The sequence below is a fragment of the Tasmannia lanceolata genome, unplaced genomic scaffold (genome assembly GCF_043159265.1).
Source record: "Tasmannia lanceolata isolate RefF3 unplaced genomic scaffold, GAP_Taslan_0.1 ptg000006l, whole genome shotgun sequence".
Taxonomy (NCBI): Eukaryota; Viridiplantae; Streptophyta; class Magnoliopsida; order Canellales; family Winteraceae; genus Tasmannia; species Tasmannia lanceolata.
In genome coordinates this window covers 11,780,659-11,803,170 of record NW_027518683.1, presented here as the reverse complement: position 1 = coordinate 11,803,170, position 22,512 = coordinate 11,780,659, and the positions used below count along the sequence as shown (strand labels likewise).

The 22,512-nt window shown below is 37.3% G+C and overlaps 2 protein-coding genes, 1 non-coding gene and 1 pseudogene across 4 annotated transcripts; 1 reads left to right on the top strand and 3 right to left on the bottom strand.

Moving 5' to 3' along the window:
• The first annotated feature begins 4,601 nt into the window (after window positions 1-4,601).
• LOC143878370 (flowering-promoting factor 1-like protein 1) lies at window positions 4,602-5,375 on the top strand. Its single transcript, XM_077380663.1, has one exon. It carries the CDS (start codon window positions 4,853-4,855, stop codon window positions 5,189-5,191), a length of 339 nt encoding a protein of 112 aa, XP_077236778.1. The 5' UTR covers window positions 4,602-4,852; the 3' UTR covers window positions 5,192-5,375.
• A 3,655-nt stretch (window positions 5,376-9,030) lies between these two features.
• On the bottom strand, window positions 9,031-18,476 carry LOC143879695 (putative small nuclear ribonucleoprotein F). Of its 2 annotated transcripts, XM_077382203.1 has the most exons (6): window positions 18,318-18,476; window positions 14,356-14,440; window positions 14,171-14,208; window positions 13,981-14,045; window positions 9,252-9,345; window positions 9,031-9,140 (listed from the first exon to the last, which is right to left on the bottom strand). In XM_077382203.1, exons 1-5 carry the CDS (start codon window positions 18,321-18,323, stop codon window positions 9,276-9,278), a joined length of 264 nt encoding a protein of 87 aa, XP_077238318.1. In that variant the 5' UTR covers window positions 18,324-18,476; the 3' UTR covers window positions 9,031-9,140; window positions 9,252-9,275. The 2 variants fall into 2 exon arrangements, with proteins under 2 accessions (XP_077238318.1, XP_077238317.1); XM_077382202.1 differs by having other exon boundaries at window positions 9,031-9,345.
• Window positions 12,465-12,566, bottom strand: LOC143880514 (U6 spliceosomal RNA). The gene has a single exon (XR_013251738.1). It is a non-coding gene; the product is annotated as a U6 spliceosomal RNA (small nuclear RNA).
• Window positions 12,602-12,712, bottom strand: LOC143880508 (U6 spliceosomal RNA; annotated as a pseudogene).
• Window positions 18,477-22,512: the final 4,036 nt, after the last annotated feature.

The following is a 22,512-nucleotide window of genomic DNA, read 5'->3' as shown; positions in this document are numbered from 1 at the left end:
ATCCAAATATTGAAAGATAGGAAAGTAAAAACCATCACCACAGAATAAATGGATATTCTAATCCTTGAGGACATGTCAATTCGATACTAAGACTACCATATCTCAATTCATATTGTGATCTCACCATCATTCTCTACTGAGGGCATATATGTTATTGGTATGATCTAGATTGTATAATACCAGATTTTATTAGATGACTACTTCAATCAAATAGATTGAGATCACGTCATTGAAAAGCCAATCATTTCCAAAGAAGAAAGGGAAATGATATCTGCGCCAAGTGTTTCGATAAACATGCGCTCCCCTTGTTTGTCGTGTATCCTCTGAAATCCCTTTAAATACTACACGACAAACAAGTGGAGCGCTTGTTTATCGAAACACCTTGGCACAAATATCATTTCCCAGAAGAAAACATGCTCTTATAGGTCGTAGAACAATCGTGTATCAGAAGCAACCAGAACGTGAATGGCTGCCTTATGTGCGACTTGTTGGTGCAAAAATCTTACACTAATTATATAGGAGAGAAAATATCCTTTGATCGATGGTTTTCGAATGTCTTTCCAAATTCCAATAAAAATGTTTCTCAAATTCGAGTAATGAGCGAAACGTGATCAAATGATTGTTGGTTCAAATGACTTGAGAACAAGTACTTGACAATTCGTTTAGTGTCAAGAGAAAGGAATTCATCCAAGAACATGACTAGAGAATTCCTTTTTTTGAGGCAATATCCATTGAAGTTTTGAACGTATACAGTCGAATTTTTGTAAGAAAAAATAGAAGGAAGAAGAGATTTACGTTAGAAACTACCCCTGGATAAAAGAAAAGATACAAGTTTGTATGTAGATGTGCGTAGATCCTCTCTTCTTGATGCAGCCATCTCTTTATACAACTTCTCCCACAAACTATTTATGACAGTTATTTCCAGCAATAACTTCATCCTTTGAATTTTGAATAAAACCAGTCACAAGTACTTGCAACTAAGGGTGTCAATTTTGGCTCGGGCTCGGAAGCTCGCTCGAGCTCGGCTCGCCAGGCTCGCTAAGCTCGTTAAGCTTAACGATATATTTAAATATATATATTATATATTAATATATACACTAAAAGGGTTGTCCATGGAGTGAAAGGGGGAGGCAAAATATGTCACTTCATTTTTGGAACCCCATTTGTTACTTGGACCACCCCCCATAGTGTAAAAAAAGTAGTCAAATTACACTAGATAGGGCTGTCCAGGGAAGATGAGGGGTGTGAACTTAATATAACCCGAGCTCGGAAAGGCTCGCGAGCCTGGCCGAGCCTGACCGAGCCGAGCCGAGCCTGGTTCGAGCCCGAGCCGAGCTTTTGAGCTTAATGAGCCGAGCCGAGCCTAGCCTGGCCAAGCTCGGCCCGGCTCGTTTACACCCCTACTTGCAACTCCTTTGAATTTTGAATAAAATTTGTCACAACTACTTGCAACTTCTCCTTTGAACTTTGAATAATAAAACCCGTCAAAACTACCTGCAACTTCCACTGACTTTGAATTTCAAAAGGTCACCATGTCTGAAAATAACCACTACCATTCATCTGTTTGCTGCTTAGTAAATTTGGTGAAACCTTAAGAAAACATTTATTCGGCTACATAAAGCTTTCCTAACTGAATAAATTTCATAACGGGTGTAAACACCTACACCACAGATGCCCTTTTTCAAAGAAAGTGCTCAATTTAGTATTTCTTATATAATAGTATTCAGAACTTCCCAAAGCCAACATAAACACTAAGAAGTAAGAACTGTGTATATTACCCGAAGGTCATGTTTGGCAGCCATGAATTTTTTTTCCATGGAACATTAGTTTATCCAGTGGTGGTAGAGGGACAAGAGGATGAGAGAGGGAGGATATTCCGAGGGAATGATGAGAGGGTGAGAAGTGTCTTAAAACAGGGAAAAGAAAAACTCTACTAAAAGTAGAGTTTTAACTTTCTGATTTTTCAGTCACTTAGCACCATCTCCTCGCTCCTGCCCTCTCAAATTCCCTCCTCAAACTCTTTCTAACCATTCTCGCCAGTTGGCAAATTAATATTCCCTGAAAAAAAAAAATCATGGTTGCCAGACATGACCTAACCTTACACTACGGTGGAAAACTTGAAACATCCCTTCACAGTTTCTGAGAAGATTTCAAGATTCCATTTTGTTAAATATCATTTAAACTATATCGATACCTATCCAAAGATCACCATGTAGCTAAATTATTCATAATTATCTTTTTGTTATGGCATAGGGTATCCCTATCCCATTTAAGACAGGACTAATCCTTACCACTGCACTCAATCACCCGTAAATCACGTGCATCGGGTGAGCCTGGGGGATTCCAACTCGTGTCTATGGGGAGCAAACTCACGACGCCAGCCGATGTGCCAACCTCATACGGGTTAATTATTCATAATTATCATCATCAAATCATGATTAAATATTCATCACCCCACCATTATCATCTTCATCTTCCTCATTACATTTTTTTCATTTTTATATATGGTATCAAGTCATGCCAAAGCAACTGCAAGGAAAGAGACCAAGAAAACTAACTACTGTTTATTTTATTGTTGGGATCCTTCCTTTCCATAACACCTCACACACAATTAGGGAAAATTCCTTTGTTCTCTTCTAATTGCTTATTAATAAATTGATTAACATATAATTGATATATAGATGGAATAGAACAATCTTCTATTCTTGCTTTTGCTTTGATTACATTCTCTTAACGAGAAGTGGACTATTTTTAGGGGTTGAGGCCCTATTCAAATGCCTTGTTTAATTAAAAGAAAAAACATTAACTTAACTTTAGATTATGAAATTTAAGTTATTTTGAGAGAATTGATCCACATCAAAAGTGGTAGGGCCGTTATTCTTCTTGTATGGGAAATCTGCTTCACTAAAATTCATAACTTCAATATTAAAAGTTAACAACCTCCTCTCTCCTCCCTCTTTTACTTTAATCATATTCTGTTATAGCTGTAGCTTGCATGACTACCTTAAGGACTACAGTTAAATACTTAAATGGTACTTCCTCATTTTCCCAATCTTTCCATACTCAACTACTGCTCTCTCTCTCTCTCTCTCTCTCTCTCTCTCTCTCCCGTCATATTTTTTGCACCAAAGTAACTAAGTGTTAGAGAGAATAGATTCAACTTTAATGGAGAAACCATTGTAAATCTAAGCATCATTCAATGATTAACATTGTTTATTGATTGGGGAAAGAAGTTGAGTATCTTATTGTACAAAATATAGGACTTGAATTTTGTCATTTCTTAGGTGATGGTTATATACTTATATGGGTTTTCTTTTGAAGGAATGATTGGATCAGAATTCAAGTGGAGCCTACCTTTCTCTCTTGATTCCCAATTTAATTGGCATAACAGATAGCATTTTGTAAAAGCTGTTGTTTTGATAAGGGAATAGAATCCCCACCAGGATTCATTCTGTAACTTTATAATATCCAATAAAGCTCGAACATAAAGGCAAGATGATGGGGGCATGTCGTGGAGACGAGTATTTGATGTAGGAATCTGAGGAGGGTCATGAAATTTGATGCCAGCTACTAGATGAGGAATGGCACCTCAGGCGAGTTTTTGATCGGGCAGATCGAATCATTGGCATCTTATTTGGACATGAAATCGGTCGTGGGCCAAGCAATTTGATGTTAGCTTTGCGCCGTCATTGTCAACATGGAATCTTTTCATAGATAAAATTAATTTTTATGCAATTCTAGTATTAGTTCTAATGCCATAGAGAATAGGAATTAATCAACTTTTCATAATCTAGAAGCACACAATATTAGTACCAATGTGATATCAGTAGTAGTAAAATGGTAGCTAGTGATGTTAGACTAGTAATGTAGTTCATAGTAATAAAATATGGGAGTAATGGATAGTGTTAAAACATAGTAGTTGTAGCTGAAATAAAATCAATAATGAAAGTCGTACTCCTGTGAAAACTGCATGATTTAGAGTTTGATGGAAACACGAACAAATAGAAAAATTAGATAACAAAAATAATCATAGAAAACAAGATTTACATGGTTAGTCATGTTATATGATTACAACAAAGGGCGGGCGAAGCCAATCCCAAAGCTCCCATTTGCATATAAGATTATATCGTTGTCCTATGTCAATGTCACTAGGAACTCATGGCATGGATAAAAAGGAGCCAAAGAGCAGGGAAAGCCCACCTTGATCGGGTGCACAGTGGCACAAAAATGTGTCAACTTTCTTTAGCACCTGCAACTTTAGAGAAATATGAGGACCACCTCCAACTTTTTGGGTCTACCACAAGATTTTGAGTGCTGCATTTCTGTTGATCCTTATCCGTATTTATTGTCTCACTATTTTCAAACAGAAAAGAGCCGTTGATCAATCACAAATACATCAGAATTAAAAGCCAATCAGCTTCTTCCTGATTGGTGCATCATCATAAATCTATGTTTGATGAAAAAACTTAGCTTTGAACTGTGGGTTATGTTACACTTCATGGCCATGAGAGAGAGAGAGAGAGAGAGAGAGAGAGAGAGAGAGAGAGTCACAAAAAACCATAGACCAGATTCTCTTCACTCCAGCCCCAAATGATGGTACGTGTGCCCTAAACCTGACCCCAAGGGTATCCATCTACCCTCGTCATACTCACCTACAAGGACTCCAGCCACACCAAAAGGCAAACACTCCCACAAATGTGCTTTCTCAACCCCACTCCAGAAAGATCTCAGTCCCCTCTTAATCTAAGGTTCACAACTATATAAACACCTTCAACCCTTCCCCCTCCATCACATCCAAATACACCACTATAACTCTCCCTACTCTTAAGAGCAAAACCAAAGTAAGAACAAAATGTCTGGAGTTTGGATGTTTAAGGAAAATGGTGTGATTCACCTCGTCGAGAATCCGGCAGCCGAGTCCGCCAACGGAAGACAATCTAACAATGCCCGACGCAAGGTCCTGGTCCACACCCCAACCGACGAAGTCGTCACCTCTTATGCCTCGCTCGAGGGCAAGCTCGCCGGACTCGGGTGGGAGAGGTACTATGATGACCCCCAACTCCTTCAATTCCACAAGCAATCATCAGTTCACCTCATATCTCTTCCTAAGGACTTTGCCAAGTTCAATTCTGTCCACATGTATGACATTGTGGTGAAAAATCGCAACGAATTTCGAGTTAAAGACATGTAGTTTGATGCCAGTTTGGCATCAAACTACATGGGTCATCTCTGATTTCTGCTCTTGTTTGTGTGATTTATGTTCGATCTCATGGTTTCATCTGTTTTTGGTCTTGTTAGGATTGTGTTATTTATTGCCTCTTTTATGTAATCTCACTACTTTGAGCAGTGTCTGATATTGGGTCTTTGGTTGGCAATGTAATCTCACTACTTTGAGCAGTGACTTATATTGGGTTTCTTGGTTGGCTTCTTAGCTGAAATGCCACGTCTTGAGGGTTTGATGACATGGGGTGAAGAAAACCCGAGCTGGCAGCAACACATCATCGAATAATTGAACTTGTTAATTTGCATTAGGATTTCTTTTCTTTAAAACAAGAATTCTTTTCAATACAAATTACAAGTTCTGTTTGAAATCAAAACTACATCAAAATGGATTTGAAAATCAAAATTATATCACACTTTCATTTATTTATCGAGATATATAGAGAGAGGTGTTTTCATATGGTGTAAGCCCGAATAGTCCAGTATTTTTCAAAAAGTACTGTGCGGCCCACACTAAAGGATGATGATGGTGTGTGTGCGCGTGTGCGAGAGAGAGAGAGAGAGAGAGAGAGAGAGAGAGAGAGAGAGAGAGAGTGCTTTGTAGCGTACTTTTCCATAAACTTAGGAGGCGTTTGGATCTAGGCAGAAGAAACTCATGGAAAATAAAATTCCCTATGGAAACAAATATTCCATGGAAAATAAAATTCCATGCTCTAGTAGGTTTGCAATTTTCTTTTAAAATAAGAAAATTTTCAATTTTCGTAAAAAAAAATCCATTAAAAATGAGTTGATGAAACACTGGAAAAATCAATTTTCATGGAAATTTTTTTTTCCTATCAAAATGTTTTAGTGCAATTCTCAAAACATGGTGTCGCCAACATCAGTACCCAATTTATATTGAGGTTGTTTGCCATACGATGTTATTATGTCAACCCTCTTCACCATCTAAATTAAAAACTTATGAAGGAAACGGAAACTAATTCCAATAAATCCAATACGTAGGAGCAAGGTTTATAATTTCGGTTTTGGTACCGGTTTCGGCCCCTGGAATTTCAAAATTTCGACCGAAATTTCGGTCGAAATCTGGTACATAACCTGAAACGAATATTTTATTCCATATTAAATTTCGGTCGAAATTACCGAAATTTAGGTAATTTCGGTCGAAATTTCGGTGAAATATTAGATTAATATTAAAAAAACAGATTTGTTGGGCCAAATTTCGGAAAAACCAAAATTTTGACCGAAATTCCGAAATTCCGGCTTAAATAAATGACTCTTTCGGTTTTAATGCATTTCGGTGCCGGTCTCCACCGGATTTCGGTCGAAATTTAAAACCATGGGTAGGAGGAATGATATTGTGGAGAGGAGTTAGGTCTGTAGCTCAACAGTTGAGGATGTATTTCAACCTTGAGGTCGCAGGTTCAAATCCCAGCTTACCTACCCACAAAAATGATATTGTGGAGCCATAGTTACAATATTTTCGGAATAATTCAAACTATTTTGATAAAATCTCGAAATTTAATGCCTTGATATAAATTTTAAAATACCAAATAATTAAAAAAAATTCCATCAAATTGTTTTCAAATTTAAAGATGAATTTTCCTACTTCTGAGAAATTCAAACGTTTGAAAAAGACATACCGGCAAAAAAATTGACCTCATATCCTAACTTTGCAACAAACACTTGCACTTAACTATCCTTCTATACTCTTCTTTTTTTCGCATCTTATTTAGAAAAATAACTATACGTTGTAAATACTAAATAGAGAAATATTCTTTTTGCCGCGTCTCATTTAGAAAAATAAGTATATATGTTGTAATTACTAAATAGAGAAACATGTAGTTTTCCCAAAAAAAAAAAAAAAAAAAAAAAATATATATATATATATATATATATATATATATATATATATATATATATATATATATATATATATAGAGAGAGAGAGAGAGAGAGAGAGAGAGAACATTCCCTACACACTTGTGTAGGTAAGTTACCTACACACTAGCTTAAAATACAATGGGGCCCACATTGTTTGGGTGATCCAAACAATTCATTTGAATGGTCCTCACATAGATAGGGTGTCCACAAAAAATCAGATCCATAGGATCATCCCAACCCTACGATTTATATATATATATATATATATATATCCCAATTATTCCTCGAGTTTTTTCGAACATTTCCCGATCATGCGCTTGGTTGTTGAGACCCATATACTACGTACAAAACGTTTGAAATCAGGCATTTCTGGTAATTTAAAAAGTGGAAAATGCTAAAATGATAGTGCCGAAATGTTCGCGATCAGACCGCTGACCGCATGTCTGGCCAAATGTGGTGGAAAACACCTTTATCCGATGATCCGATGCCCTTGATCCATCAGGCTCACTCAGGGTTATGTCAAGAAAATCTAAAATGTTGATTTTTGTAATCCTTCATCCTAGGCATGGGATTTTCGTTTGGCATGGGAACAAGACCACCTTGGTAGGCTCATGTTGGATAACGGCCTCAATGAAACATAAGTCTCGGACCCAAAAGTTGCCATTCAGCATTGATCCCAAGAGTAACTGCCCGCATAGTAGTTCTCTGAGGCCTTGTTTATTTTGGATTTTGAGAATTGATTTTGAGTCCAAAACTGATTATTGAACTCAAATTTACACTTGGGCCTGTTTGTTTTGGTTTTTGAGAATCAATTTTGATACCAGAGGTGTAATGAAATGGAAGTACCAATAGAGTAGGATTGAAATGGAGATGGATTTTCTATATGAGAAAGAATGAAGAAAAAAATATTGGTGCGGGAAGTTTTCAAGTTCTATTCACTCCCATTGTCCTGCTATGAGGTAATTAACATGGGAAATGACATTTCTACCCCATTTTTCTTCTTCCCACGTCCTTCTACATTGTTTTCTGTGCAGTAGATGCAGGTTCCACCAGTGTTAATCCATCGTCAGATTGTTCTGATCCTCCATTTCACTTTGTTTTTTTGGATTCGAATGCATAGGCATTTTGTGTGTTGGCTTTTTCATTTCCACGTTTGGTTCTCTTTTGAATCTCTTGTTTAATATAGATTGTGGTGTATGTAATGGGTTACCCTTTTTTTTTCTTGGTTTGCTTAGATTTTTTTAAAATCTATCCATTTGAACGCATGTTCAAGTAGAAGGAAAGTAGTAAATGACATCTTTTCTAAGGCCAAACGTCCCTTGGAAAGGGAAAATGAGGTTTTTGCTTTCCTTTCCCAAGAAAACAATGGGTGGCAGAAGGCATTTTGCAGATGGGCTGTTGCACGTAAGAGCATCCACCTCAGATGAATTAAATGAATAAGACAAAATCTAAGCCTTTGTGGATGCTCTCACATGCAACAGCCCATACACCAAATGCCTTCTGCGATGGTCCCTATCAAACCCACAATAACAAACCTCTATATTACAACACATGTTCAATGCCACATTAATAACCACTTTTTCATCACAAAAACACCCCATTCTTTTACTAAAATGATAAGGGTATCTTTAGTAGGACTTAGTCCCTTTTCGTTTCAGATTGTGAGAACCGATGGTGAGGGCCCCAACCAATTATTAGCCCAAGATTAACATAATTTGGGCCCTCGCCGTCAGTTCTCACAATCTGAAACGAACAGGGCCTTAGCAATGTCACAGCGGCTGGGCGGTACAATCCTAAAACATGTATGTAGACAAGAATTCTCGGGTCTTGGGTTGAGTTTCCTTGGTTTTCAACACAGATCGCGCTTATGCTTTAGTAGTATAGAGTGCTTCCATGAATAATTTCCCCACAAATTTCTAAGCAGAAGAGTACAAAATTTAGTCCTTGTAATACTAACGTACCTTAAAACATGTGTTTACCAAATGGGCTATCCAATATGAGTTTCTGAAGCAACACACCTCTTCAACAGAACTGATTATCTGAGCTTTGGCAGAAAAAAGAGGCAAAAAATACTTAACAATATTTGAATTACATACTCGAGTAGGTCAAAGCTAAATTAATGTTGAAGTTATGAGGAATCTGAAACGTACAACCACTTTTCCAGATCTCTACTTCTAATCTCTTTCAGCATCTTCAATTTCTTCATCTTCTGGTACACCTCTAAGGTAGAGAACATTGTTACATCTGCAAACGCAATATAATGAGAGATGGCAGCAGCCTAGTTGACTGTTGTAAACTAGTTGCAAACTTATATTTTTATTTGCATCACATAATATTAGTAGAATTGATACTTTATTGAAGGAAAACATGCATGATGCATGATTTGCATACAAACTAATTGTTTAGTGAAGACACAATAGGAGTTGTACTAGTTTGCTTTTGAAAAAAAATAACAGATTTTCACAAACGTCAATCAATTGCAATGACGGATCTCCTTGTGCTGGGTGATTATGAGATTTTCAATGTTTCTTTGCGACAACCACAAAAGAGGTTATGGGACAAATTGAAGAACATCTATGAAGGGAAATAGTTGCTGAATAAAATATTCCTGGGGATGACAACTCTATAATTTGAAGATGAAAGATGGAATGTCTTGGCAAGAGCATCTAAACGTATTGAAAATGTTAAAATCGATGAAGTGGACAGTTTAGTGCATTGTTTCATATGACATTAAAATCTTATATCCAAAACGAGTGGTGTTGAGGAACCAAAATTGGGTTCCACTAATCGACTCCAAAGGGAATTTGGAAAAAGGTAACATACTAACCCTTTTGAAAATGATAGCATACGGTTCGTGTTGAGGTTGAACATGTTGAACCACAAGATTCTTGACTCAAGCGCACCGTATCATATGACATCTCGTAGGGAGTGGTTCCACAATTACCATTCATGTGAGGGGGGTGTCATCCACATGGTGGGAATTTAAGATGTGAGGATCAAGATATTCGATGGATGTGTGCACACCATATTTTAGACATGCCCAGGTCTTTGGAAGAACCTTCTGTTAATAGAAAAATTTGATGAGCATGGCCTACAATACTCCAGCAGTGGCGGTCAATTGAAAGTGATCAAAGGCATATTGATGATAATGAAAGGGGAACTACAGGCAATCTGTATAGGCCGATTGAAGAGACATTAGTGAGAGAAGTTGTTATTGCACATGCCAAGATGGGGTCTCCTGTGGTGTTACACAAGTGTTTCGGTCCCATGAGCTAGTGCAGGCTTCAGGTACTTCTTGAACGAAATCTAATTTATAGTTTAAAGTTATCTTAAGCTTTTGTGGGAATTGCTTATTTGGTAAATAACATAAATTATATATTCCTTTGTTCAATATAATTAAAAAATCCCTTGAGTAGATTCATGTCGATATATGGGACGCATTGTCAAATCATTGGGAGGTTGTTCATACTTTCTCTTTCGGTGTAGTTTCCATGCTAAAAAAATCATATGCTTTTGACAAATTTAGGAAATTTAAAGCCTCGGTGAGCGTTAAAGGACTGATAACGGACACAGATTTTGTTCAAATGAGTTTAAAGAGCATTGTATTGACTATGGTATTAATACTGCAACAAATGGTATGGTTGGAAGGGTGGATCGTACTCTTATGGAGTGTACTGAGAGCATGGTTCTAAATTTCGTCGGAAATCCAAACTTTAGGATTTCAGTTGGGGCCGAAACCGAAATTTGGCAAATTTTTCAAATTTCATGAAATCCCAAATTTCCGAAATTTCTCCAATTTCGGCTGAAATTTTGAAATTTTGACTTTTAAAAAAAAATATTATTCCAAAAGAAATTTGGGAATAAATAAAATAATACTTTTGTTATTACTGGATTTTGGCTGAAATTCAAGGGCGAAACTGAAACTGAAACCGAAATTCAAATCCATGACTGAGAGTAGGTTGAGCACTGCTAAGCTAGAGAAATATTTTGGGAGGAAGTTGTAAACACGACTTGTTGTTTAGTTAAAAGATCTCTCACAGTTTCTCTAGACTACAGAACTCTAGAAGTTTGGTACCATTCAAAAAAAAATTCTAAAAGTTTGGACAGGTAAGCTAACAGAGTATTTCTTCATGTTTTTTGTTGTGATGATTAATTATTATTGGGTCCTAAAGTGAAAAGAGCCAAGCTGGATAAATTCAAAAACATGTATTTTTCTTGGCTATAATATTAGAACAAAGGAGACCAAAATTCAAAAACATGTATTTTTCTTGGCTATAATATTAGAACAAAGGGGTACCAGCTTGTGAGGGTCATACTGCCCACAAGCTTGTTATTCGACGAGATTAATGAAGATTATGCAAGGTGGGACAGAGAAAAGAATAGTTGAGTTTTGAAATGTTGCGCACAGAGACCAAGGTGGGACTGGTGCTTTTCAAATTCAACAAGAGATTGATCAAGATCAAGAAGCTTATAGTGAGCATGGAAAACAAAGAAAAATTTATGCATCAAGATGAGCCTCCAATTGTTGAGATTCAAACCAATTCAAGTAGGCCCAAAAGGATTATCAGGCCTTCAGCTAAATTGAAAGACCGCCATGTCTATCAAGTCTCAAGTTAATAGGGTTAGTGCTTATGCATGCCTATTATAAGAATCCGAGCCAAATTCTTACTAAAAATATTGTGAGAAGGTTGATGCTAGTTAATGTGGAAGCTCCATGAAGGAGGAGATGGACTCCTTGGATAAAAATAAAACACTGAATTTGGTAGAGTTACCAAAGCAGTGTAAGGCAATCGATTGTAGACAGATGGTACAAGTTGAAGGACTCAGAGAGTAATGTTGAAAACTTGAAATATGAAAGATTGGTTAGTGTGCGTTTGCTCAAAAGGCAGTTATTGACTTCAATGAAATTGCCTATCCTGTTGTTCGTTTCACTATTGTTAGAATTATCTTGGCTAATTGTAGTTGTTATTGATTTGGAATTAAAACAGTTGAAAATGGAAAAACATCATTGTCATGACCAGCTGAAGGAAGAAATTTATAGTCCGAGTCAAACAGATCATTTTATGGTTGAAGCAAGTGCCTCAATGTTGTTATAAACGATTTGATTGTCATTGTTTGGATTTCAACTAGTTTGGGAAAAAAGTCTTAGTTGAGTTGAGTTGAGTTGAGTTGAGTTGAGTTGAGTTGTGAGTTTGGATTTTCAGAGAGGTAAAGCTGACCATTGTGCTTAATGGTGTGATTACTGTGATGGTTGTCTTAGTATCCTTCTTTTCTGGTATGTAAGTTGGGATTGAACCTCTGACCTAAAAGTTGAAGAACAAAGCCTTAACCAATTGAGCTATAGTCTTGATTCTTCAACCCCAAAAAACTTGGATGATTTCTCAATTTGAGTGTCACTCTTGCACAGGGGCCATGTTAATCTTCTACGTATTTTCCAATTTTATCAGAAGCTTCCGAAGAGATGTTGTCTAACTAGCAACTCATTATAAGTTGATGACCCAGAAATTTGGAACATTTCTCAATTTGAACGAGTCATCCTTGCACAAGGGCCATGCTAATCTTCTCCGTATTGTTCCAATTTTGTAAGAGATTTGTCTTATTAGCTTCTTATTATATGTTGATGATATAATCTCAGAAGAGTTATGCGAAAAGAGATTTTGTGATGATCCAATACGCGGAATGCTGAACCATTGAGTATTTTATTTCCCACTCATTCGTCTTTATAACAATCACTTAATACTGAAATAGAAGTGATAGACATGTCTCGAGTATCATATTTATATGTTGCAATGATCCTTATATTCTCCATAGTGTGCAGAAAATTGTGCATTGCTCAAGTAGTGGGAATTGGGAGTTGTTAGCAAGTACATGAAGGATCTTGGTCGTGATCAGTAGACTGTTGTGAAGTGGATCCTTTGATATCTACGGGATACTTCTTATGTTGCTATCAATTATAGTGGCATGAATCATTATAGTAACGTTTTCTAATGCAAGTTTTGTTGGTGGCAGGAAGAGAAGTTCTACCCCGAGATGTGTTTTCTCCATAGTAAGTAGTGTGGTTAATTGGGTTGTGACATTTTCTTCTCCGTATTGTTCCAATTTTGTAAGAGATGTTGCAGTCGGTTGTGGCATTTTCTACAACATAAGCTAAATATATGGAAAAATATATGGCAACTACACATGCTTGCAAAGAAGCTATCCTGCTTGCGGCTACTTAGAGAGCTCAGAGCAAAGAAGAAGGTGATGAAGATCTATTGAGATGGTCAAAGTGCATTGCATTTAGCAAGAAACCATGTATTTCAATCTCGGACAAACACATATATGTTTGATATCACTTTGTTACGTAGTAGTAGATGTACGAATTTTATTGCAAAAGAATAAAAACTGTGCAAATTCAGTAGACAGTGCAAATCCGGTTGATACATTAACAAATCATGTTAATTGAGAGAAGTTTATGGGGCGTAAAGTTTCAAATCGGGCTTGATGGTAAGCAACATGTGGGTGTTACCCGTTTGGCATTCTTTCGAGTGAATGTTCAACATATATTCAAGTGGGAGACTGTTTCGTAGTGAAGACATGATACGAGACTTCCCACTACATGTTTTTTTTTTTTTTTTTTTTGAATGGCTTTCTTTCTTTTCTTTTCTTTTTATTTTTTGGCACCTGCTACATGTTGGAAGTCTCCCCTTGGCTTTTCATGTTGTTAGGACCTAATAGGATTTATTAAGGTTTTGTACCACTACCATAGGGTGTCTTTTCCTGTGTGTAAAAAGCATTTCTTATCACTTTTGTGGGTTGGCTGTTTGTGGGGTTGCTCCATGAGAAGTTGTATTTGTCACTTGTGAATATGAAAAGTACTTCTGCAGTCAGACATTTTACCTTATGAGAATCTCTCCAAGATTTCCCTGGTGTTGTCCTTCGATATACTCTTCAGTGTTGGCCAGCTGCAAAAAAAAAAGGATCTAACCAGTAAAATGCTTGCTAATTTAAAGTTCTTATATATGATAAAGTGCACATACAACAATTTGGATGAGTTCTCTCAATGCACGAAAGAAAAACAGAATAGTACCTGCAAGTTCATGTACGAATCAACTGAAACAAGATAACCTGAAGAGAACAATGGGAGGTGACATCAATGAAGGATACATCTATAGTTTCCCAAGAAAAGTAACAGCGGTCGATATACCAACACAGATATTATCTCCAAAAATATGAATTATACTAAAGATAGTTTTCAAAAGTGAAAGCACGTACCTTTGTATTCCATTCCCCACTTAAGCTTCACAATGACAGGTTTCCCAGTGAGGTTGTTTAAGAAAGGTTTTGGGTTAACAGGTGTCTGTAATATCAAATGACTATCATCAAAAACTCCAAAGAGCCATAAGGTATTAAAGTTGCAATCTAATAATATATCAGAGTGGAAAACAAGGAGCTATGCACTTTGTGATGCAGATTGTGCCCATTAGGACTTTTAAATATTTATTTCTATGTTATTTTAGTTTCTAGGATTTTTATTTCCATGTTTCAATTTTTAGGGCTTTTATTTTCCATGGAATTTATTTGCCTATAAATAGGCCTCATGTATTAGGGATTTGAACTTTTTGGATGATTAATTGAATTGAGAGCTTCTCCCCCAGAATTCTTTCCTCCTATATTCTTCTCTCCTCTTCTTCTATTCTTCCCTCTCTTCTCTTCTTCTACTCTATTCTTCTTTCTTTTCCCTCTTCTTCTATATCTCTTCCCGGTCCTGCATCAAATTTGGTATCAGAGCCAAAGATCCAAGAGTTTTCGGCTATATCTTCCGGCTAAAGTCTGAGTTTTCAATGAAAATCTGAGAAAACCATCTGTGATTGAGATCAGCCCCTGGATCAGTCCTTGAAGTCGCTTCGTTCACCTGAAAGTCCTCTCTCTACGCTAAAATGCTAAATCAGTTGAAAGAGAGAATTTTGGTGCCTAGCTAATCACAGTTCTAATCAGACGATGATTTTCAGGGCAGGTAGCTGCCCTGAAAATCAGCTTTCCAACTTGAGATTTCATCCCAAACAGTGAGCAGCCACTTTTCCCTTGTGTTACAGTCCCTATACCCTCCCTCTTCAATCACCATCCATTAGCAAGCTTTTCTTCAATTCCTTACCCAAAACCCTAATTAAACCCATCTTATCTTTGCAGCCCCTATTTTTCCCAGAATCAGTCCCATATAAATCCTAGAAAATAAAATAACATGAAAATAAATATTTAAAAGTCCTAATGGGCAAAGATACCTCTTATTGGGCCTACAATCTGCATCACTTTGTGCATTTGTGTTTTATATAACACATACACACATGAAAGTTGCACAGTTGTCATGAATAAATAGATGCATAATAGCAATTAAAGAAAAAGCACATGTGAAGCAAATATCTAGATGCATGTGTGCATTCCTTTCAGTGCTCACGCAATAGGAATGCTCTTACTATAGGCTAGATCCTTTTTCTTACCCTCTACCAGAAAAAATTCCAGAAGGCCAGCATCATTTTTTTTTGAATGACAAACATTTCATTAAATAAAGGGCAAACCCAAAGGGAACCGGTACAAGCCAAAGAAAAAAGAAAATAAGCAAAGAGCACACTAAAATATACAAACAGCCAAAATCAAAGAGGAAGAAAATCAAATAGCTTCAATCCCATCCTGGAATTACCGGATGAGGCTAAATGGTTAGCCTCATTATTCATAGATCTCCACACTTGCTGGAAAGTAACCGAACGACCATCAACAGCACATGTCCAGGGGTGTGAAGCTCCTAACTCATCCATCTAATCACGTTAAGTGACCCTCAACTATAAGACGGTCTAGGTTGCAAATCTCGACTAATCGAATTACATCTAGAAAAGCCTGAACATCAGGATTTATTACATCTAGAAAAGCCTGAACATCAGGATTTATTACATCCGCATGGGCTAAAGGACTGGAATATGTCCATCCAGTGACTCCATCCAACTTCCGTAGTTTATGTCCATTCAGTGACTCCATCATAAATAAACAGTCTCAAAATAACAACCACCATGCAAATCAGCACAATTATAAAGGTAAATCTACAAAGTCATAAACCCATGTTCTGTGCTTAAGCATTTCCAATGCTCTTTTTTTCTAGAATCCTTTATTTCCACTACAAGGAAAACTCCAGAAGGCCAGCATCTCATCTCTTTTTAAAGAACAGACAGGATGGCTATATTAGTTATTTTCCTGTCAGGAGAAACTACATTTAGCTTTCTGTTTTGTCATTTGCGTTCCACATGTGACTCAGGCACCATAATAACATCTTCACCATACTTAACTAAATCATCACAGACAGAAGAACAGTCCCATGACCATAAGATTAATCGCACACTCATCAACTGCAATGCAGCCATTCAAAAAAAAAAATCAACTGAAATGCAAGCAAATTCTAACTCCAATAAAGAGTAAAGACAAAGACTCATCTATCACAGGACACTAGGTCTAACTTGCAATGATAGTTTTTTTTTTTTTTTAAATGGCAACTTGCAATGATAGTTTCACTTGATTAAAATGCTCTAATAATGCTGAGATGAAATATCCTGGCAGCATAATAAAATGAAACAAGAGCACAAAAGCAACTGTTACATGAGGTTACGGAGGACAACATGACATGACAAGAAAGGAGCGTCATATCCAAATAAGCACTTAGTTTAAGTTACCCTGCAGCGAAAAATTATTGGAATAAGACCATAATTGTATTAACAGTGTGCCACCCTAGTTAACCTTTTCACTTTACTTAACTGATGGTCAAATAGGCATGTGATAGAAATGATGCACATGCAGGTGCCTAGCATCTCATGTGCCAACCTACGCAGAAAGGCAGATAGCAATATTGTTGCAGATACGTACAAGGGAGAAGTGATACAACTCAGCATTCTCTTAGGATTAATCAGCTATAATCTATTCTAGAGAATTACTTGTTACTATCATAATTTACAACAATATAAATATGCATTCATTTCACAAACTAATAAATTCTGGAATTAATCAATTATAATAAAAAACAATGTTGAGATAATCAAATAATAAAGCATTCATCAATTTAACATATTCTCTCCAGTCCCCAATATGCAGCGAGAAAGGTAGACCAATAGGATACAATGAACATATAACTGTAATAAGAGTTTGTTTAGAGTTTTAGGTTTCGGGGATGGGATATAATAGCAAATATTAGTTAAAGAAGAGATAAAAGAAGAGTTTATAATAAAAGAAGTAAACACAATATTCAATGATAAAACATAATACCACACTCGACACGGTACAAAAAATGTGTCGACATGCTCACATTAAGTCTTGACACCTCTAGCAGTACATTTAAAAGTGTAGAAAGGAGTGTGGACGCGTGTGGACACACGTGTCGTGTCAGCAATAAATTCAAAGTGTCGGCTAAATTATAGATTTATTAATGAGTTGGTTTGATTGTGCATGCATTAGGAAAATAGAGATGGACAGCTTCCAAAAGTTGCAAAGTGGTGCTTTCAATCATTTGGCTTATTTAGTAGTACGACATTTATATTATCTTCTATGTCTTCCTTTATGTGGTGTTTTTCTTATACTCATTACATGTTTTTTTATACAAGTTTTCTGGAATCTGTTGTTTAGAAACTTAGTGGCATTTAATAACATCTTGACAGTGGGGTAAGATAACCACTCGATGGATTGGAGAGGTAAGAGAAAAAAGCATCCGGGTTTGACGACTATCAAGCTAAACTCATGGTAGATCATTACAAGTCCTAGCAGCTTTCATAAATTTATACAAGTGTTTCAGAACCCATCATTAGTCTCAAATTATAAGCATTAAAGATCTTCCATCTTGACACCTTGATAAAATAAGTAAAGCTAGATTCCGAACTTTTTGTATTAGGGTTGGGGTGAGCCATTTGGGGAAAGAGAAACAAGAAAATACAGAAAAATCCTGAAGTGAAGACTTTTCCACACAAAAACTTTAAAACCGAATAAGCACGCGTTCCAAGTTCATCCCCGTCTAGATCTGCAGTGAGATCATTCAGACATTGGGAATTTCATAAACCCTAGCTCACGGAATCTCAAAACCATTTTCTAAACCACTGATAGGGAAATCCCTAAAAACCGAAACTACAACAATGTCCGAATTTCTGAGTCTAGTTACCAAGCAGCAAACTGAAAATCAATGAAAATATTAAGGAATAAAGAAAACTCACCGTCATCGGATCGAAAAACAACCCCGCCTCTCTCCAGCTGCAAGTCCAACAAGCTTTGCCCTCTTTCTACGCTTTCGTTTTCTATGAGGCTGATTTTAGGTTTAGCAAAACCAATGGCAACGGTCAATTTTTGGGTCCCGCACGAGGACATCTATGTGCAATCAAGACTGTTGATCTTGTTAAAGATCATGGCATCTATGTGCAATCGAACCGTTGATCTTATAGAAGATAACTTGCAGAAGATACATGCGATGCCTGGGAAGAAATCGTTTACAAAAATCAACGACTCGAATATTAGCCCCCTCTTCTACCCGGGTCCACTTCCTCTAGTGAACCTTTTTTTTTTTTTTGGTTGGTAAGCTGGGAGCCTGGGATTGAGCCCACTACCTCGAGGTTGTAGAAATTCGTCTATACCATCGAAGAATAGATGGTTCCCTTTTAAAATTGATATTCTACAACAGCCTGAATTGCACGTATATGTACCTTGTAGGATCTTCGAATTGATCCTGGACTAATGGTAGGACCCAATTATCCAACGGTCCAAACAAAAGGACTCCATCCCTTAAAAATCATCTCCGAAGGATGATCCTAACCCTCCAATCTGATGAGGGACATCTGCTAATAAAAATCCATCTTAAACCATGATCCAATCCGATCATCTGGTGGGCTCCCATGTCTTGCCCCTTAATCAAATCTCCCCAACTCCAGCACTCAGCAGCATATTTCTTTCGTTGAATCCAAACTGTTGCTCTATTTTCTATCCCTTGTGTTGGCTAATGATCCGATGGTTCAGATCATCCGAATGGGGTATTCGTTGATGTTGGGAACTTGGGACCCACCTCCCAAATCAAACTGACTAGCGCAGCATGAACGTATGAATTTTGGTGGGACCCACGTCTACCTGGATTGCCGACAAAAGGCAAAGTCGTCTCCAAGTTTTGAAGCAACCTGCACGTGCGATGGACGGATGAGATGGAAGGAAACAGCAACACGCATCATCCGAAGGCCGCAATAAATGAAAAAATTTATTAATTATTAGGGTGATTTGAAGGTTCCTTTTTTTTGTTTTTTTGGGCTGATTTGAAGGTTTGACATGACCTATCCGGTAACAACGCTGTCAGTCGTGGACACCTTTACCATATTCTCCATTTACGTCTAAACTATTTACCCAATGCCACTGACCATTGAAATGACCAACCTCATCGTATCAAAAGGAAAGAAAAGCCCTCTTGATAGGTCCCACACACATGAAATCACTTAATTTGTGGACCCCATCATAGATTTTGATTAAGGGCGATGATATTTTCACCACCTGCATTACACACGCGCCCCTCTTTTAACGTGATTTGACGTCAGAAAGAGTTAAAGTTGCCTACTTTTCACGTCAAATCATAAGGAGAGCGCATGGAGGAGTGAAAACATCATCTCCCCTTGATTAAACATGACATTAAACGCCATTTCATAAACAGCTGTTATGTATATGCCATCTGCGATGGTCCCTACCAAATAACATGAAAATATATATGCTTATTGACCAACCCTATCTTAGTACAAGTTCCGCTCTAAACTATGATGCTTCATTTAGCAAGGCACACCGCCCCTTTAAGTGGGTCATACTCAAAATTGCACAAATTAAAGAATCCTAGAGGCCTTGGCAAACGGAATTTTCCAAGTGGAATTATCAGTTTCAATGGTGAAAATAGCATTAATGTTCCTTCTCGACAAATCACCAGGGATCTTGTTCATAAAAATAAAATAAAATAAGTTTTACAAAGAAAAGAAAATAAAAATTGTTCTTTCTACTCGTCCATGGCTTGGGTTTCCTCCCAAATGAAAAGGAAATGCTACGTTTGGTTGCTTGGAGTGGCTCGGAGAGTAGTGGATAGGAAGTCAAAGAGAGGAGACAAGCATTTTGATTTTCCTAGAATTACCTTGGAAAATTATGTAGTAGTGTTTGGTTATGCGGCAAATACTCGGAGAGTAGGACAAAAAGTATGAGGTGTCACTACCAATATAGGGAAAGAGAAGAGAGAGATACAGAGCATCATTCCCTAGAAAATTCAACCATAATTATTTTGCTTTTGAAAGAAGGGGACAAGAAAGAGACGAGCAATTATGAGAGAAATCCAAGGGAATCAATGGGAGTCCAATGCATTTTGGCAACCAAACGTGGAATGGCATGCCAAATCCAAACCAAATTCCGACGGCTACCGAGCTTTTGTGGAACCAAACGAAGCATTTTAAACATTGTTTTTTCTTCAACTTTGTTTTTACTTGTAAAATGACATAATTCTACTCTTCTCCTACTCACACTTAACCGACATATAAAAAGGACCCTATTCAAGGTGGCAAACGTGCCGTGCCGTGCCGGGCTGGCGCGGCCCGACCAAATGAGGCTCGAATAGCCGTTTTTTTTTTTTTTTTTGAAAATATATGTTTTGGACGAAAATACCCCCAAACTAGCCGTTTGAAACAACTTTTGGAGGGTATTTTTGGGTTTTTCAAAAAAATACATGTTATAAAGGGGGGAACCGGGCTCGCGTGGCTGGCCGGGCCGCCCAACCAAGTCCGGCATGGCACGCGTCATTGTAGCTATCCGTACCTTGCCGGGCCGCGGGCCGGCACGGCCCGTTTGCCACCTTGAGACCCTATAGGTAAAAAAACAAAGTAGTGTAAAAAATATGTTAATTCCCTTTCCTTATTCTCTTGATTTAAGAGGAAACTCAAAAAAAAAAAAAAAAAATTACTATTTAGAGAATTCCTTGTAGAAAAGGAAAATAGATTTAGCAGTGCATGACAACCAAGCGTCTCCAGAATAGAAAAAATGACATATATTCTCCCCCAAGTTTCCCTAGAAATAACTGTTTAAGGAAACCTTTGAAAAAGGTGGAAAATGATATCCACAATTAGGAGGAAAGGGAAAGTTAAGTAGATATTTACTTTTACTCTACTTAGAAAATGAGTAACTTCTAGTTCTATTTTTACTCTAGAAATTAGTCCTTCCAAATGGACCCGAGGAAAAACATGAAGGATCCCACCTTTGTATTTTGTCAATATCGCTTTAATTAGCTACAAGTTCATCCAAGACGATCCTGTTAGGAGTCCTAACTTGTTTCATACTTCATCATTTTGAAAAGTTAGGCTCTTATGTATGAAGAAACTACATTGACTTCAAAGAAGTGTAGTAAGATGGACTATTTAAATCATTTTTCTGTGAAGGTTTCTGGATATCAAATTTTCTTATTTCATTTTACAATAACAAATGTGTAAACTTATGAAATTAAGAGATAAATTTCTTATTTCATTTTACCATAACAAATGCGTGCAATTAAGATTGAAATAGCCTAAATTGACAAATGGGGTTTTACTAGGGCTGCAACTCGAGCCGGGTTTTACCCTATCCGCATCGACCCGACCCGAAAATAGCCTGGGTTGGGTTCAGGTTTCATGGGTTTCGTCGAGCATTCAAAAGCCCGCATGAATCTCGGGTCGAGCCGGGTTTTACCCTACCCGCATCGACCCGACCCGAAAATAGCTCGGGTTGGGTTCAGGTTTCATGGGTTTCGGGTCGAGCCGGGTCGAGCATTCAAAAGCCCGCATGAATCTCGGGTCGAGCCGGGTTTGAAGGGGCCTGACCCGAGTTACATAAGTTATAGTATGTACATTTTTTTCTATTGTTAGTTAAAAGTTAAAAGTGAAAACCCACGCACCCACTGTTATTGCGTGTGAGTGTAATTTCTGCTTCTATGAGTTGAGTTGATTCAAGTGTTTGATTCAGCATTGTTTGATTGTAATTACAACATTGTTTGATTCAAGTGTAATGTGAGTGTAATTACATCATTGTTTGATTCAAGTGTATTGTGAGTGTAATTTCTGCTTCTATGAGTTGAGTTGCCTTGCCAAACAAGAATTTTCCTTAAAAAATTGCGTCAACATGAAAAAACCCGACCCGACCCGAGATTTATCATGGGTAGGGCCGGGTTTGGGAATCGTGGGTTTTCCGGAAAAAAAACCCGACCCGACCCGCCCGACCCGAGTTGCAGCCCTAGGTTTTACAACGAACTTTGGTAACACTAATCATGCTGGGCTAATAAATTCAAACATGGGAATTTCATTGGCTTCTGTAGAGATTGATGTATTATCAAAGTTTGTTGAATAATTTTAAGCTGTCTTAAATGTCAACACTTCAAATGGT

Coding starts and splice junctions, on each gene's coding strand:
- LOC143878370 (XM_077380663.1), top strand. CDS start 4,853: ATGTCTGGAGTTTGGATGTTTAAGGAAAATGGTGTGATTCACCTCGTC.
- LOC143879695 (XM_077382202.1), bottom strand. Junction 14,209..14,355: donor GTGGGGAATGGAATACAAAG/GTACGTGCTTTC, acceptor TGTTCTCTTCAG/GTTATCTTGTTTCAGTTGAT. Junction 14,046..14,170: donor ATTCGTACATGAACTTGCAG/GTACTATTCTGT, acceptor TTTTTTTTGCAG/CTGGCCAACACTGAAGAGTA.